This window comes from Equus asinus, chromosome 5 (assembly GCF_041296235.1).
Source record: "Equus asinus isolate D_3611 breed Donkey chromosome 5, EquAss-T2T_v2, whole genome shotgun sequence".
NCBI classification, from domain to species: domain Eukaryota; kingdom Metazoa; phylum Chordata; class Mammalia; order Perissodactyla; family Equidae; genus Equus; species Equus asinus.
In genome coordinates, this window is record NC_091794.1 from 106,216,274 (window position 1) to 106,230,000 (window position 13,727).

The following is a 13,727-nucleotide window of genomic DNA, read 5'->3' on the forward strand; positions in this document are numbered from 1 at the left end:
GCACAGCATATCATGTTAACACACACACGTTACAATAAAGTCCTATTTGAGCAAATATTAAAGACATATTCTGCCGATGGCAATGACTATTCCAAAGGTGGAAGAACAAGAGGTACTCTTGCAGATTTCCCTTTCTAGAAAAGAGAATTCTACAATTCTATGGCAGTAGCAGGGGCACTGGCACTGTGACTACACAAGAGCACAATCACTAGACAGCTCCTTGTCCTATTATCAGTACAGAGTCCTTAGCCCCAAATCAATGCTGTATAAAAGTTCTCCTTTGAAGTTTTCTAGACTGAAATTTTTACTCTGCATTCTTGAGAGTTCTTATACCTTGACCTAGCAGACTGAAGGAGAACAGGGATGAGAGGGGAAGATGTAACAGATATATTAGCAGAAAGTTCTGTGAAGTTACATCAAAAAGGGAAAGAAATTTTGTCAACATAAAGATAAGAAAAATCAGCATAATTATGGTTCTAGTTACAGCAAGAATGTCAGTTCAGGTACTCAGGTCACAGAATAACCATCTTTTGCCCCCTTTTAACCCAGAAGACTAGCTTAAATATTTACATTTCATCCAAAATTATGATGGAGGGTTCATAACATCCCAGCATGCCATAAGAGAACAGCTAAAGGGACAAGCTCTTTTCATTTTCATATAAAAATTCACCAGAGGCAGCCAAGGCCAAGAAACAAAATCTACAAACAGAATTTCACAAGAACCTGGAAAATTTTACAAGTAACTTTTTTTGCAATTATGTGCCAAATAGGGGAAATTCAATCCTGTGAATCACAAGAATGAGACAGAAGTTACTCTTCTTACACATACAATGACCTCTACATAACTGGGTGACGTTGCATTATTATCAATTTTGTTTGTAAATAAGAAATGTAGTTAAGGGTGAAAATAAAGAGCTATCCTTCACTTTATTGATTGCTATGATTTCACCTCCTCCCCTAACCTTTTTCTTGCAAAGCAAAGTTAGCTTTAGAACCTGGGAACCCAAACAAATAAAAATGTCAATTCCTAAGCCATAGCTCCATAAACATTTTATTTGCAAATCAAAGTAAAGTTGATTGCTTTATACCTACACTTAAATGTGCTATGATTAAAATGAATAAAACTAGAGAGAATAATACATATATGTTAAGTTAGTGACTTCCCACATTAAGCGGGATTCTGACTTAAGTTTTCCACACAGCTGACTCATAATACAAATGCTTCTGAGTGGTACTCTTAACCAGCATATTCATTTTGCTAGTGTGGATGACAGAATCTGAACGATCAAAAAGATCTTTAAGGCTCTTTTTTTTCTATCTAACTCTTCATTTTACACTTGAGAATGAAGCAACAGGCCTCAGCTTAAGTTGGTTGTCCTAAGTTAGGCTCCTCCTGACAATTAGGTCAGTGTTCTTCCCATCATGCCATGTAAGGTGAAGCTACCTACTCCTCACCGTGCAATGGCGTAAAACACAGTGAGCAGCGTTAGAAGCTGCGCAACTGGCACCCGGACCAAGCAGTATGGATAGAAACTTGGTTCTAACTTTCAACTCTCTAAGAAGAGGATGGAAATGTACTGAAGGGCACACATGCCATAAAATAAGGAAACCATTATGATCCCATTATTTGTACACGGAACTACCTTTCTCAATTTTAATATCAATCAGCTTCTCTGAAATTCTCAGGATCTACTCCTGGCAATACACGAGCAGAAAACAATATTCATGATTGTATTAATCCCTTTATGTTTATTCATGGAAAAACTGAATAAATGCCCCTTCGCCATTTTTGTAAAACCCCAAGAAAGTCTACTACTACAATCAATAGTCATAACTGAGGCTTTCATTTTTATCAAAAAGGCTTTCTTTTCCCCTATTCCATAACAGTGATCATCGTTTACATTATTTATTTAGTTCTCACCAAGTAACCAACACCAACTATAAGTTAAGTTTTAGAACTCATGTCTCTACTGGGTCAGGAGACTTGCTGCAATTTAACTTTTAGATAACTGGTGCTTAGCCATTTAATACTGACATAACTCCCTTATTTTTAAAGGATTCAACAATGTGTGTTCTAATGCACCAATAGAATTAAATTTAATACCTTAACATCTGCCCATATTTTTTTGTTAATCCAGTGAGTGTTGCACTGTTGAATCTGTGATTAAAATTACTTCAGCATGAAGACTGGATCGTGGACAAAGACATCAGTATTAGGAGCATGTGCATGAGAGTTCTGCATCACTGACAGATGGAGCCAGAGACAATGCCTCATTTAGGTAAACTAAACTTGACACAAAGCAGTTTCATGGAGCACTGAACAATATCTATTGTTGATGGTGTAACAGATAATTTTACGAGATTCATCATTATAAAGCCTAAAGGTAAAATTTTAGCAGAAGCCAAAGAAAAGACCTCTAGATAGGCTCAGTGAACCTGGCCAAAGAAAGGCATCCATTTTAGACAAAGAGAAAACTTCATGTTCTTGATTCTTTTTTGGACTCATAGACTACGCAAAAAATAAACCTAACACTACTCTTGATTCCACGTTTGTCCTCTTGATTCCTGGTGGTGCCGCAAATCCTTCAGCCTAACCTTGGACTTGCTCTGCTCTCGTCCTGTTATTCCCATATGCTTCCTCACTCACATTACTACAAAAATGAAACAGCAGACCACAATAACATTCTTCGGACCTGTAACATTTGACTCCTAGCTTTAATTACTTTCTCCTCTGGAGTTTCCTCCTTCAGAAGAAAATTAGTGGGCAATTTAAGACCACGGGTCCTCCATGTAGAGTCTCCACACATTGCCATATGCTGTACCGAGTAGACCGAGTACCTCATGAACACTGCCTGAGAGCTCTCTCTAGCCAGATCAGCGTGTCAGGAATTGAACTGTCTAAAGCAAGATCATCCAAAATTGCACAAGGAGCCTCTTTAGAGCAAGAGCTGGTCCCTTTTTGCCTTTCTCACAATAACCTCACCAACCTTCCCACTAAAATGAACCATGGGGATCGGTCGTAAAACGGGTCATGCCCGTCACTGAAGAGATCTGATCCCTCCTCCGTCCCTGCGTCAGAGCCGGTGTCATCCACGAATGCCTCATCATCAAAATCCTCCATCTCATCTTGCTGTTCGTCAGCCAGCTCAGTGATGTCGGAATCGGCCGTGGAAAAAGTGGGGGAGGGTGTGCGGTCAGCAAGGCGCTCATTCACACAGCCGTGGAAAATGGGGGAGCTAGACACCAAATAAGACGCCGATCGACACAGCCAAGGAGAGAGGAATAGTTGGTTAAACAGGAAGCTATAGGTGCCAATAGGACAGAACCCACTGGGGAATCAACACAATAAAAGCAAGTGGAAAAGCCAAAAGGATAAAAATAAGCATAAATCATCTTGTTCAGGTGAAAGGGAACAAGGACTGATCCTTAGAATAAGAAAAGCAAAGGAAATACATGAGCAGAATCTCTTGGATAAATAATGCACTATAAAACGGTGATGGTCTCCATTTCACACAAAAGATCAGCAGCTGGGCCTCAAAGGAGCCATTCGACATTAGGTGAAATAATGAGTTTTAAATCTTTATTTTATGTCATCTTGGAGCAGAAAACAAAATGGATGAAATGGTATACAGCAAAGCAAATGTGTGCCTTGCTTGAGTAAGATGTGTGTGGCCAATTCATCTCTTTAAGAACACTACTGTCAGAGTAGGGTGGAAAGACTTACTTCATTTCTACAAAATACTACGACTTCAGCTCCACCTTTTTACCCAGTTCCTTTAAAACTGTGAGAAAGTTTTTGCAATTGAAAAACAATTCAAATTCTGAAATCATTAAGCTCAAAACTTACATTTCTCTGCTTTCTCTAAGCCTCTAAGAACTTGACTCAATATGGACTCACAGAGGCACTATTTGTGTCCATTAAATGATAAAGTAACATATACACAAAAGAGGCTCAAGTGGACTAAACTAAGGTATAGAATTAATTCACCCTTGGCAGCCTAAAGAGAAATGAATGCTTTAAAAAAAAAAAAGTGAGGACATATCAGATCATGGAGAGGCTGCATTCTGCTAAGTTGTAAGCCATACTATGATTTCAAACTGTGCAGGATACAGACATAGGTTTTCTTTTTCTTTTAAATCTATCTTGTTCAACTGTAAAACATTTTGTGAATGAGATGAAAAGCAGGGGAAGACTGTCAATTACTTTGGTTGAAAGTTTGAGACTTAAAACAAATATGCACATTGAATAAAACCAAAGGGAAATATACCAAATGACACAGCAGCTGCGACTGACTGGCTAAGACTACAAATGGAGCTTTCTCATACTCTTTTTAACTTTCTATAATATCTGCTGAGGTTTTAAACAATTAAAATAAAACCAATCATTATTTAAAAAGAAGACATCAATAAACTCACTACATACCTTCCTACAAGTTTGAACCAATGGAACCGATCATAAAATGGATCACTGCCAGTCATAGTGGTTTCGCTTTCGTCTTGGGCACTGGAGGCCATCTCACCTGCCCTGTCATACATCTCTCGCATCAAATCCAGCCTCTGCCTATATAGTAAACATAAAGTGCACTGGGTTAATATCACAAGATTGCATTAAAATTTCACTTTGGAAGTATCTTCCATGCAAGATTAAAAAAAGAAAGCTTCTCCCACCATTTAATGATATTAAAAAAGAATGAAGGCCAAAAGTACAGAAACCAAAACACCCAGTATCCAAAGTGTCTGAGTTTAGAGACAAGCCACCAAAAGTCAAGAATAGCCACCTAACCTCTACCAAGTCGTAGGAGAAATGTAGTTCAATGGTGTGTGACATCTCAAATATACTGAAACAGCAGACAATACCCCATCATGCTAAATGCAAAGGAAGCTACTTATAACTTTCCTGTTTACTATTGATCATCAGGAGATCCAGAACAGAAAAAGATAAGTAATTACTAGATCCAGGAAAGAAAGAGATACTATGAAACTGGAACACTTAAAATGTAAGAGGCTCTATGGAAGGTAAACTTAAATTATATCTGCAAATGACAAAAAGCTGTTTGTGAAGTGGGATTCATTCACCTAGAAATAATCGGATGGCTAGTACTCTCACTGGCCAACAGCAGCAGAGAAGCACAGAAAAGGGAGTAATAGTGATATCATAGAAAGGAGCATTTGAGGGCGTCCACTTGAGCAATTCATTATTATTTCCTAACTAAAACAATTAGCTTTATGAATAATGTTTCCATACTTGAGTTTCTCCAAAGACCAATAATGTGTTGCTCCGTTCTTCAGATCCTGGACTTCTACTGCCACCACCGTACGAGGGAAAGGCCTGTCTTCGTGAGTTTTTTCCATCTCAGTGGGAAGTAATTCAGGAGGCAAAGGGGAGTACAACGTGTCAGTCAGCAGAACAAACTGAAACTGTACCTAAAAGGAAAGAATAAACCATTGACAAATGGCCTTTATGTTTTTGGCAAGTAAGCTTCAAAAACGAAGGGAAATAACCACACCCAATGAGAAAGAGGTCAAGTATATAGTATGCGCTCAACAAACAGCTTGTGATTGACTGAAAAAAATGGCCACTTACACAGTAATCATAAAGAATAATTCTAATTTCAAGTTAAGCTATTTACAGACTTTGCTTTCCTAGCCTGGCACAGCGTTTTTGCATAAACTAAAATCTCAATAAATATATTTTGGTTGACTGAATGAAGACTTTTGTAAAATTTATTCAAGAGAACAAAAGGTAGACCCAAGAATGCATCTCTATTCTCTCACTAAGAAGAGAAGGTGGAAACATGTCACAATGTTCCATTTTAAATTCAGAGGATTACAACTAGTACTCTTCAAAGTGTTTACTATATGTGAAGTCCTGTGCATGCCTTACGGCATTTTTTTCTCACTACCACCCTATATTTTCAGCAACAAATATTAATTAAATGCTACATACAGCAGTAACAAAAAAAGACATAGTCCCTGTCATCATTTAGTCTACACGAAGAGGGGAATAGTTAATAAATAATTACAAAATGAGACGGGTTGCCAAGATTATGAATGAAGAAGACAGCTTATCCCCATTTTACAGAACTAGAATATAGCCCTAGAAGATTGTGAATTTTCCCAAAGTCAGGCAGTCTGTGCTCTTACCTACTATGTGATATTGCCCCCCACTGTAATCATAGTAATCAGGAGACTGTTAGATAGTGGGACACACAGAAGAATGAATCTAAGAACTGGTGCGATTTGTTGGTAATAATTAAGACAATCAGTAACATTTACTGCCTTGTACCATTTCCAGGAACTATTTCAGCACTTTACAAGTATTCACTCTTTGATCCCTCACAAACTCCCTGGACAGGAGACCCTGTCGCCAAGCCCATTTTGTAGATGAGAGAATAGAGGTACGTGGCTATTAGGGTCAACACAACAAGGAGAGCTGGGCTAGGAACCTGCTGTCTGGGTGCAGAGTGCATGGGATTGTCCACTACACAAAACTGCCTCTCAGACCCTAGAAGAGCAGGAAGCACACAAGTGCAAACTTAATGGTAGAAAACTAAAATAAAATTGAAGTTTTCAGAAACCCAAAGGAAGTATTTTTCTAATAAGCTTCTCTAGCTCCTGGGATGGATACAGTCTTCTCATTTGTAAAATAAGCTATATAAAACATGTTATTTTAAAAATTTCATTTAATAAATATTTAATTAGTATCTACTATGCATATGTTCCTGGCACATGTATTAAATAAAGGCATATATAAACCTGTTTCATAGCAAAAAGCAATTGAATTCACCCAAGAGAAAGGTTAGTTCAAGATGGGAGCCATGAATCCTATCAGGCTCAGCTTCGTCTCCAGATGGTCCATGATCCCCCCTCCCCGTACCTTCTTCTTCAATTCCACACTGATGGCATTGGCCTCCTTCAGGTAAACGGCATTGCCCCAGAGTAAGTCCCTTAATGAAGTAAACTGGTGCGACTTCCATTTCCGGAAGGCCCACTGAGCCAGCTCAAATTCATGTTGTGTCCAAGGAACTGAAAGAGTGAATGAAGCACAGTTAATGGTGATTTCATAACTGTGCAGAAATCACATCCCTCCTCTAACTCCTCTCTGTTATCACATTAAGATATTTTCCAGTTTTTCTACATTTGGCTGCTTTAGTTTTCTTCTTTTCAATAAAGCTTACTAAATTCTGTTGACATTACAAAAGAAGTATACACATTTCAGGATCTTAAAAAAATCCTACTATTTATTTAAAATAGTACATCAAAGAAATAGATTTCTCTTGCTTTTTTTTTTTTTTTTTTTTTGGTGAGGAAGCTGGGCCCTGAGCTAACATCTGTTGCCAATCTTCCTTTTTGAGGAAGACTGTTGCTGAGTCAACATCTGTGCCAACCTTCCTCCACTTTACCAGTGGGACACCACCACAGTGCGGCTTGAAGAGCAGTGTGTAAGTTCATGCCCAGGATCTGAACCTGTGAACCCTGGCCCACAGAAGTGGAGGGCACGAAACTAACCACCACTCCATCAGGCCAGCCCCTCTCTTGCTTTTTTTAAAAAAGATATGTATCTAATGTACATAATAAAGAAAAACTAGTATGTTTTACAACTTCATATATATCTATTTTTCTTTCTAGTACAGGAAAAAAAGGTTATATTTTACCTCAATATTGAAAAATAAAGAATTTAGTAAATAAATTAAGAGTTCCTTCAAAGTTAATTTGAAGCCATGAGACTACTGAGAGGTTGAGTGAAGAAATGAAATGGGATGAACGTTCACACTGTATTATAAGGCAACAACTAACAAAGTTCAAATTCAGCTAAGAAATTCTGGAAAACTTAAGACATGTAGGCATGACTAAGCAATGTGATTAGAAATCTGTCAGAAATGGCTTTAATGTATACTGATATATTCCTTCACTGGGGAATCCCTGACATAAACCATAAACCAGCAAATAGAACAGTATCTTAAAGATTAAGCTCTATATTTATTTGCAACATATATGTGAACTTCATATGTACAGTGATATGAGACAGTATATTTACATTGCCCAAGGGATTTATATGAAGAATGTGCTCAGAAATCTTGTGTTCTAAGGAACTCTATCAGTCCTACTCTCACCTCATAGACTATAGCCTGGATTCTCAGCATTGAGCATCTTTTAAATCATCTTTAAATTGGCTCCGTAAAATGTCAATAAATGGTAGGGTCAACTATGATCAAATCCAGTTCTGATCACAAATCCAAAAGATATACATAGGAAAGTTTCAGTCTCTAGATTTTACCTTCTTCCTCCTCCTCTTCTTCCTCTTCAGTTGTTTCTGCAGCTAGGGATCGGGTCTCAACCTGCTTCTGCAAGGCCTGCAATTTACTTTCATAGTCCTGAATGAAAACAAAGGAGATAACATGTAGGAGAGAGGAAATATGAGGTGAGGAAAAGAGAAGCGAAAGGCATATTGGGGAACGTAAACAAAGCAAAAGACAAAGAAAAGAAGACAGATGCAGGGAACAACAATAAAAAGACAAGTACAGAGAAACACTTAGGAAAAAACTGCAAAGCACACAAGATAGTCTGTAATGGATAAATGCTAAAAAAAAATTTAACTGCAGTCTCTCTCTGCTCCCTCAGACTCAAGAGTTCTTTACTTGGGGTTGTGGCAGAGAAAGACGGGATTCTGAGGGGAAAAATGCATGAGTCCCGTATTAAATGCTAAAATATATTTAAGAAGTACCTTTGCAAATCAAGGAGTTTCAGAGACAAAGAATATTAGAAAAGATTAAATTCACCAGTGTCACCAACAGTTCAATTATCTAGCTGTTTGGATGGGAAAAATTTAGGACTGTAGACTTCTGAAACTCCCTATGGATGAAATATTACCATTTTTGCAGCTGTAAGATGAACTCAGCCTTCAGGTAACTAAAAGATCACAGAGCAATTAGGACTGAAATAGCCTATACATCTGATTTAGTTATCCAAGAAAGATATTTTATTTTAAAATATACTATTATAATACAAAATGTATTACTATAATACAAATCAGATTTATCCTTCATTTCTCCATCTACTCCATGCATTCTCAATGAGGGTGATTTTACCCTGAAGAAGACAAAAAATGATTCTTGAGGGATAAAAAAACTTACTTTTTATGTATAGAGTACAAATATACATACAGTATGTAAACAGATATACCATATATCTGAGTTATTAAAATTTCATGGTGGGAAGAGATTAGGGAAAAAATGTCCAAAAAGGTTCCTTGGAGTGTTAATGAAAAAAAACCTTGCACTTTTTGAAAATAAAACAAGAAGGTTAAGATAAGACACTTCACATAAGAAAATCCCAAATCACAGTACAAGCAGAGCATTTTAATATATATTGCCTGGGTTTCCTGCTTCTTTGGGAGTGACCTGATTACAGGCTGTCGTGAGACAAAAGTTTAGGTATGACCCTGTACAGTTTTCAAACAGAGCTCTCCCAGTCACAAATCAACATTCTATGCATTATAGAGGACCACTGAAAGCCTCTTAGCACAATGCTAAGAAGGATGCAAATATTCTCAAGGCTCTAGTCATTTATCATTTAGTCTCACAAAGGAAGCTTTCTTTCTAGCAGTGACCAAGAGCCAGTGACACAGCTTCATTAGATATTTAAACAAACCTTTTAGGAGACTATATACTATGGCAAAAAAAGAGACAAATATTAAAACTAGCAGGTAAATGACTTGGGTTTTGCTCCTGGCATCTGCTCGTACTAGTCTTTATAATCCTGGGAAAGTTAAATCCTCTCTACATCTCACTTTTATCATCTTTAAAATGAAGACTTTAATATTTGACCTGCCTATTGCTCGAGAGTGCAGGAAGGACCAAATAATGAACTATTTAAAAACATATGTGGGGGGGTCGGCCCGGTGGCCGAGTGGTTAAGTTCGCACACTCCACTTCGGCAGCCCAGGGTTTCGCCGGTTTGGATCCTGGGCACAGACATGGCACCACTCACAAGGCCATGCTGAGGCGGTGTCCCACGTGCCATAACTAGAAGGACCCACAACTAAAATATACAGCTATGGGGGAAGCCTGGTGGCACAGAAGTTAAGTTTGCACGTTCTGCTTTGGCAGCCCTGGGTTCGCCGATTTGGATCCCGCGTGTGGACATGGCACCACTTGTCAAGCCATGTTGTGGCAGGCGTCCCACATATAAAGTAGAGGAAGATGGGAAGAGATGTTAGCTCAGGGCCAGTCTTCCTCAGCAAAAACAAAGAGGAGGATTGGCAGCAGATTTAGCTCAGGGCTAATCTTCCTCAAAAAAAAAAAAGTAAAATATACAGCTATGTACTGCGGGGATTTGGGGAGAAGAAGCAAAAAAAAAAAAAAGAAGATTGGCAACAGTTGTTAGCTCAGCTGCCAATCTTTAAAAAAAAACACACACGTGGGTGCTGGCCTGGTGGCATAGTGGTTAAGTTCACGCACTCCACTTCCGCAGCCCGGGGTTTGCAGGTTTGGATCCCCTGCGCAGACTCAGCACCACTCATCAAGCCATGCCACAGCAGCATCCCACATAAAAGAGAGGAAGATTGGCTTAGATGCTGGCTCAGCAACAATCTTCCTCAAGCAAAAAGAGGAAGATTGGCAAGAGATGTTAGCTCAGGACCAATCTTCCACACACAAAAAATAAATTAAAACACATGTGAAAGTCCTCGTAAATGGTAACACTATTAAAATGACAAGCAATATTTTAAAAAGTTTATTTTCCAAGTATACCTAGCACCTAGATCTTGGTTTCTAAATACACTCCCCACTAAAAGAAACCAGGGCTCCTTGAGAAAATGACTGATTCCAGGTTTGGAGCAAGGAAAGGACAGGGTGAGCCCAGAACACCTTGTGCCAAAAAGCACAGAAGTACTCAAAGACTGACAGGGCCACTTTGGAAGGAAACATACTCCCACGGGCTAATAAATAATAACAACAAAAAATATATAGCACACTGAGTATAAAAAGATCCATGAGTCCATACTGATACTGAAAGAAGAGGAGAAAAAAGGAAAGCTCTTCTTTGCCTGCCCCCCCCTCCAAAAAGCCAGTTAATAAATGCACAGGGAATGACAATTTAAAAACTACTATCTTGCAACCCCAAATGTAGTAACTAAATCAGGCAAGGATCATTCATAAATGCTAAAAACAACTGAGTGAAAGGAGGATGAAAAACAGAATATTCACACAATCCCAAGTGCCACCCCAGATATCTATTAAGAAGAAGGAGAAAGAGCTGGGAAACATCACAATAACTAAATTTACTACATTTTAAACATTACTGATAATAGAACAGGTTGACAATTTGTGTCTACTGATGTGATGCAACGGAAGTATACAATGTCATCTTTAAAGCAGTATTACCAAAAAAGTTTACCTTAAATCTAATCTTGAGGAAACAATCAGACAAATCAGAATGTAGCCTAGATTCTTCAAAAAATACCAATACAACGAAAGATAAAACCAAATGCAATATATAAACCTCAACTGAAGCTTGGATTAAAACACACGCACACTTATAACATTTATATTTTTTAGACAACTAGGGAAATTTGAAAATGGACTTATATTACATGATACTGAATCTGTATTAAATTTCTTGGATGGGATAATGGTATTAAGAGTATATCCTTGATTTTAGGAGATACACATAGAAGTATTTAGGAGTAAATTGTTAGGATGTCTGCAACTTACTTTCAAATGACTTATAAAAAATACATTAATATGGGTATACAAAGGTTCACTGAACTATTTTTGCAGCTGTTCAGTAGGTTTAAAATGTTTCAAAATAAGAGACTGGGGATGGGGGAGGTTTTTTCCCCCTAAAAAAAACATGTATTATATGGGATTCTTTCAGTAAAGAGAAAGACTGCTGGTTTACCTAAAAAATCATCAGGTGGAAAAAAATGTTAATATTTTATCCTAAGAGTTTTTTTATTTTCATTTTTTTCTCAATTTTTTTATTGCAGTAAAATACACATAACATAAAATTTATTATTTTAACCATTTTTAAGTGTATAGTTCAGTGTTATGAAATATTCATAATACTGCGCAACCATCACAAGCATCTATCTTCAAAACTCTTTTCATCTTGTAAAACTGAAACCATGTCCATTAAACAATAGATCCCCATTCCCCCACCCTCAGCAACCACTATCCTACTTCTGTCTCTATGATTTTTGACTACACTAGGTATCCCATCTAAGTGAAATGAGTTTTGACTCTCTGTGACTGGCTCATTTTTTGAGGACTTCCTCAAGAGTAGGTGTACAAGCCAGTCAAACTACCAATGAAAGATCCTTAGATTCTGACTGCTGACAGTATGAGGACAACCTTCCCTAAAGGCTCTGGCTGTGCTTCAGTGGCAGTAAAGCTGACATAAAAAGACTTCCCAGAATGCTATGGACCTAACCTTAACTGCATTTTGACCAGGGAAAATTTCTATAAGCACTGACAGTCCAAATAGCAACACCATTTCTCGAATTGGCGGCCTCTTCCCCAAACCACGCTGCATAGGAGCTTCCAACAAAGACATTTTGTAGGTCACCAGAAAAATTCTTAAGTGTTGGATTTTCCTACAACAAATGGATAAAGAGATTCAGATCCTACTGTTCTGTTAATTTCATGGTAAAAACTAGGATAATTACAGAAAGTACACTAAAACATAATGTATTTATCAGTAGCTTTTTTGTTTATAAAATGTTCCACCGAGTTCAATAATATGTTGTATGCTGTGAGGATTCAATGAGCTAATAGCTGCAAAAAGTTTAGTGGTGCAAGTAAATGCTCAATACTATGAATTATTATCTTCATCATCAAATGCTAAACAGATTTAGTAAGATGAGGACTGAGAGAACACCCCCGGATTTGTTACCATGAAGATCTTTGGTGGCCCTGATAAGAGTGGCTTCAGCGGTGAGGTGGGAACAAGAGTCTGATTAGAGTGAGTTCAAGCAAGAATGGGGAGAGAAAACAATAAAAAGAAATAACGGGAGGTAGACAAGTGGGAAATAAGAGCAGAAAACTCTCTATTCCCATGAAAAAGAACAAAGAAATGGAGTGGCAGTTCACAGGGTTCATGGGACTTTTTTGAAACTGGTGAAACGAAGATATGTTTGAATGCTGACAGGAATCATCCAGAAGAGAAAGTGATGTTGTAAAAGAGAAGGGGTAAATGTATAGTAAGTCCTTGGGAAGGTGACATAGATGGAATGCAGGGAACAAAGGCTGGGCTAAGACAAGAGCAAGGACACTTCATCCACCAACAGGAGGGGAGCCGAAGTATTGGTACGGATGCATGATGAATGCATGCAGAACCAGAAGTAGGAAGAAAAGGAAGTTTTCTTCTGATTGCTCCTTTCTCAGTGAAACAAAATAAAAGATCAGCTGAGAGCAAGGAAAGGCCACCTTTCATTCCGAGGCACCTGGTTGCAAACTTTCAGAGCACTATGTATTTTCCCTCATGGCCTATGTCATAAATGTACTGTATAACTATTGGTGTGATTGTTTGTCCAATGGCTATCTCCTCCACAACCCTGTGAACTTCACGAGGTCAGAGATCTGTCATTCACCACTGAATCACCAGCATCTAGCACATATCTGTCTTCTAGATCAAATACACAGCCATGTATTGCTCTTTCAGTTAATAGTTCTCAAAAGTGGGTATCTTCCAGATCAGGGGTCAGCAAACTGGCCTGCAGGCCAAAT

At 38.1% G+C, this 13,727-nt stretch overlaps 1 protein-coding gene across 29 annotated transcripts in view; it reads right to left on the bottom strand.

Annotated features, from left to right (window-relative positions):
- Window positions 1-13,727, bottom strand: part of KIF1B (kinesin family member 1B) — a 135,021-nt gene that overhangs the window by 37,986 nt on the left and 83,308 nt on the right. For 16 of the 29 annotated variants that reach the window (XM_070511117.1, XM_070511112.1, XM_070511115.1 and 13 more), the window contains 5 exons: window positions 8,279-8,375; window positions 6,878-7,026; window positions 5,246-5,424; window positions 4,424-4,561; window positions 2,988-3,236 (listed from right to left, as the gene is read on the bottom strand). In XM_070511117.1, coding sequence (XP_070367218.1) covers window positions 2,988-3,236; window positions 4,424-4,561; window positions 5,246-5,424; window positions 6,878-7,026; window positions 8,279-8,375 — 812 coding nt within the window. The remainder of the gene's footprint in view (window positions 1-2,987; window positions 3,237-4,423; window positions 4,562-5,245; window positions 5,425-6,877; window positions 7,027-8,278; window positions 8,376-13,727) is intronic. The other 13 variants (XM_070511128.1, XM_070511127.1, XM_070511126.1 and 10 more) reach the window with 1 other exon arrangement.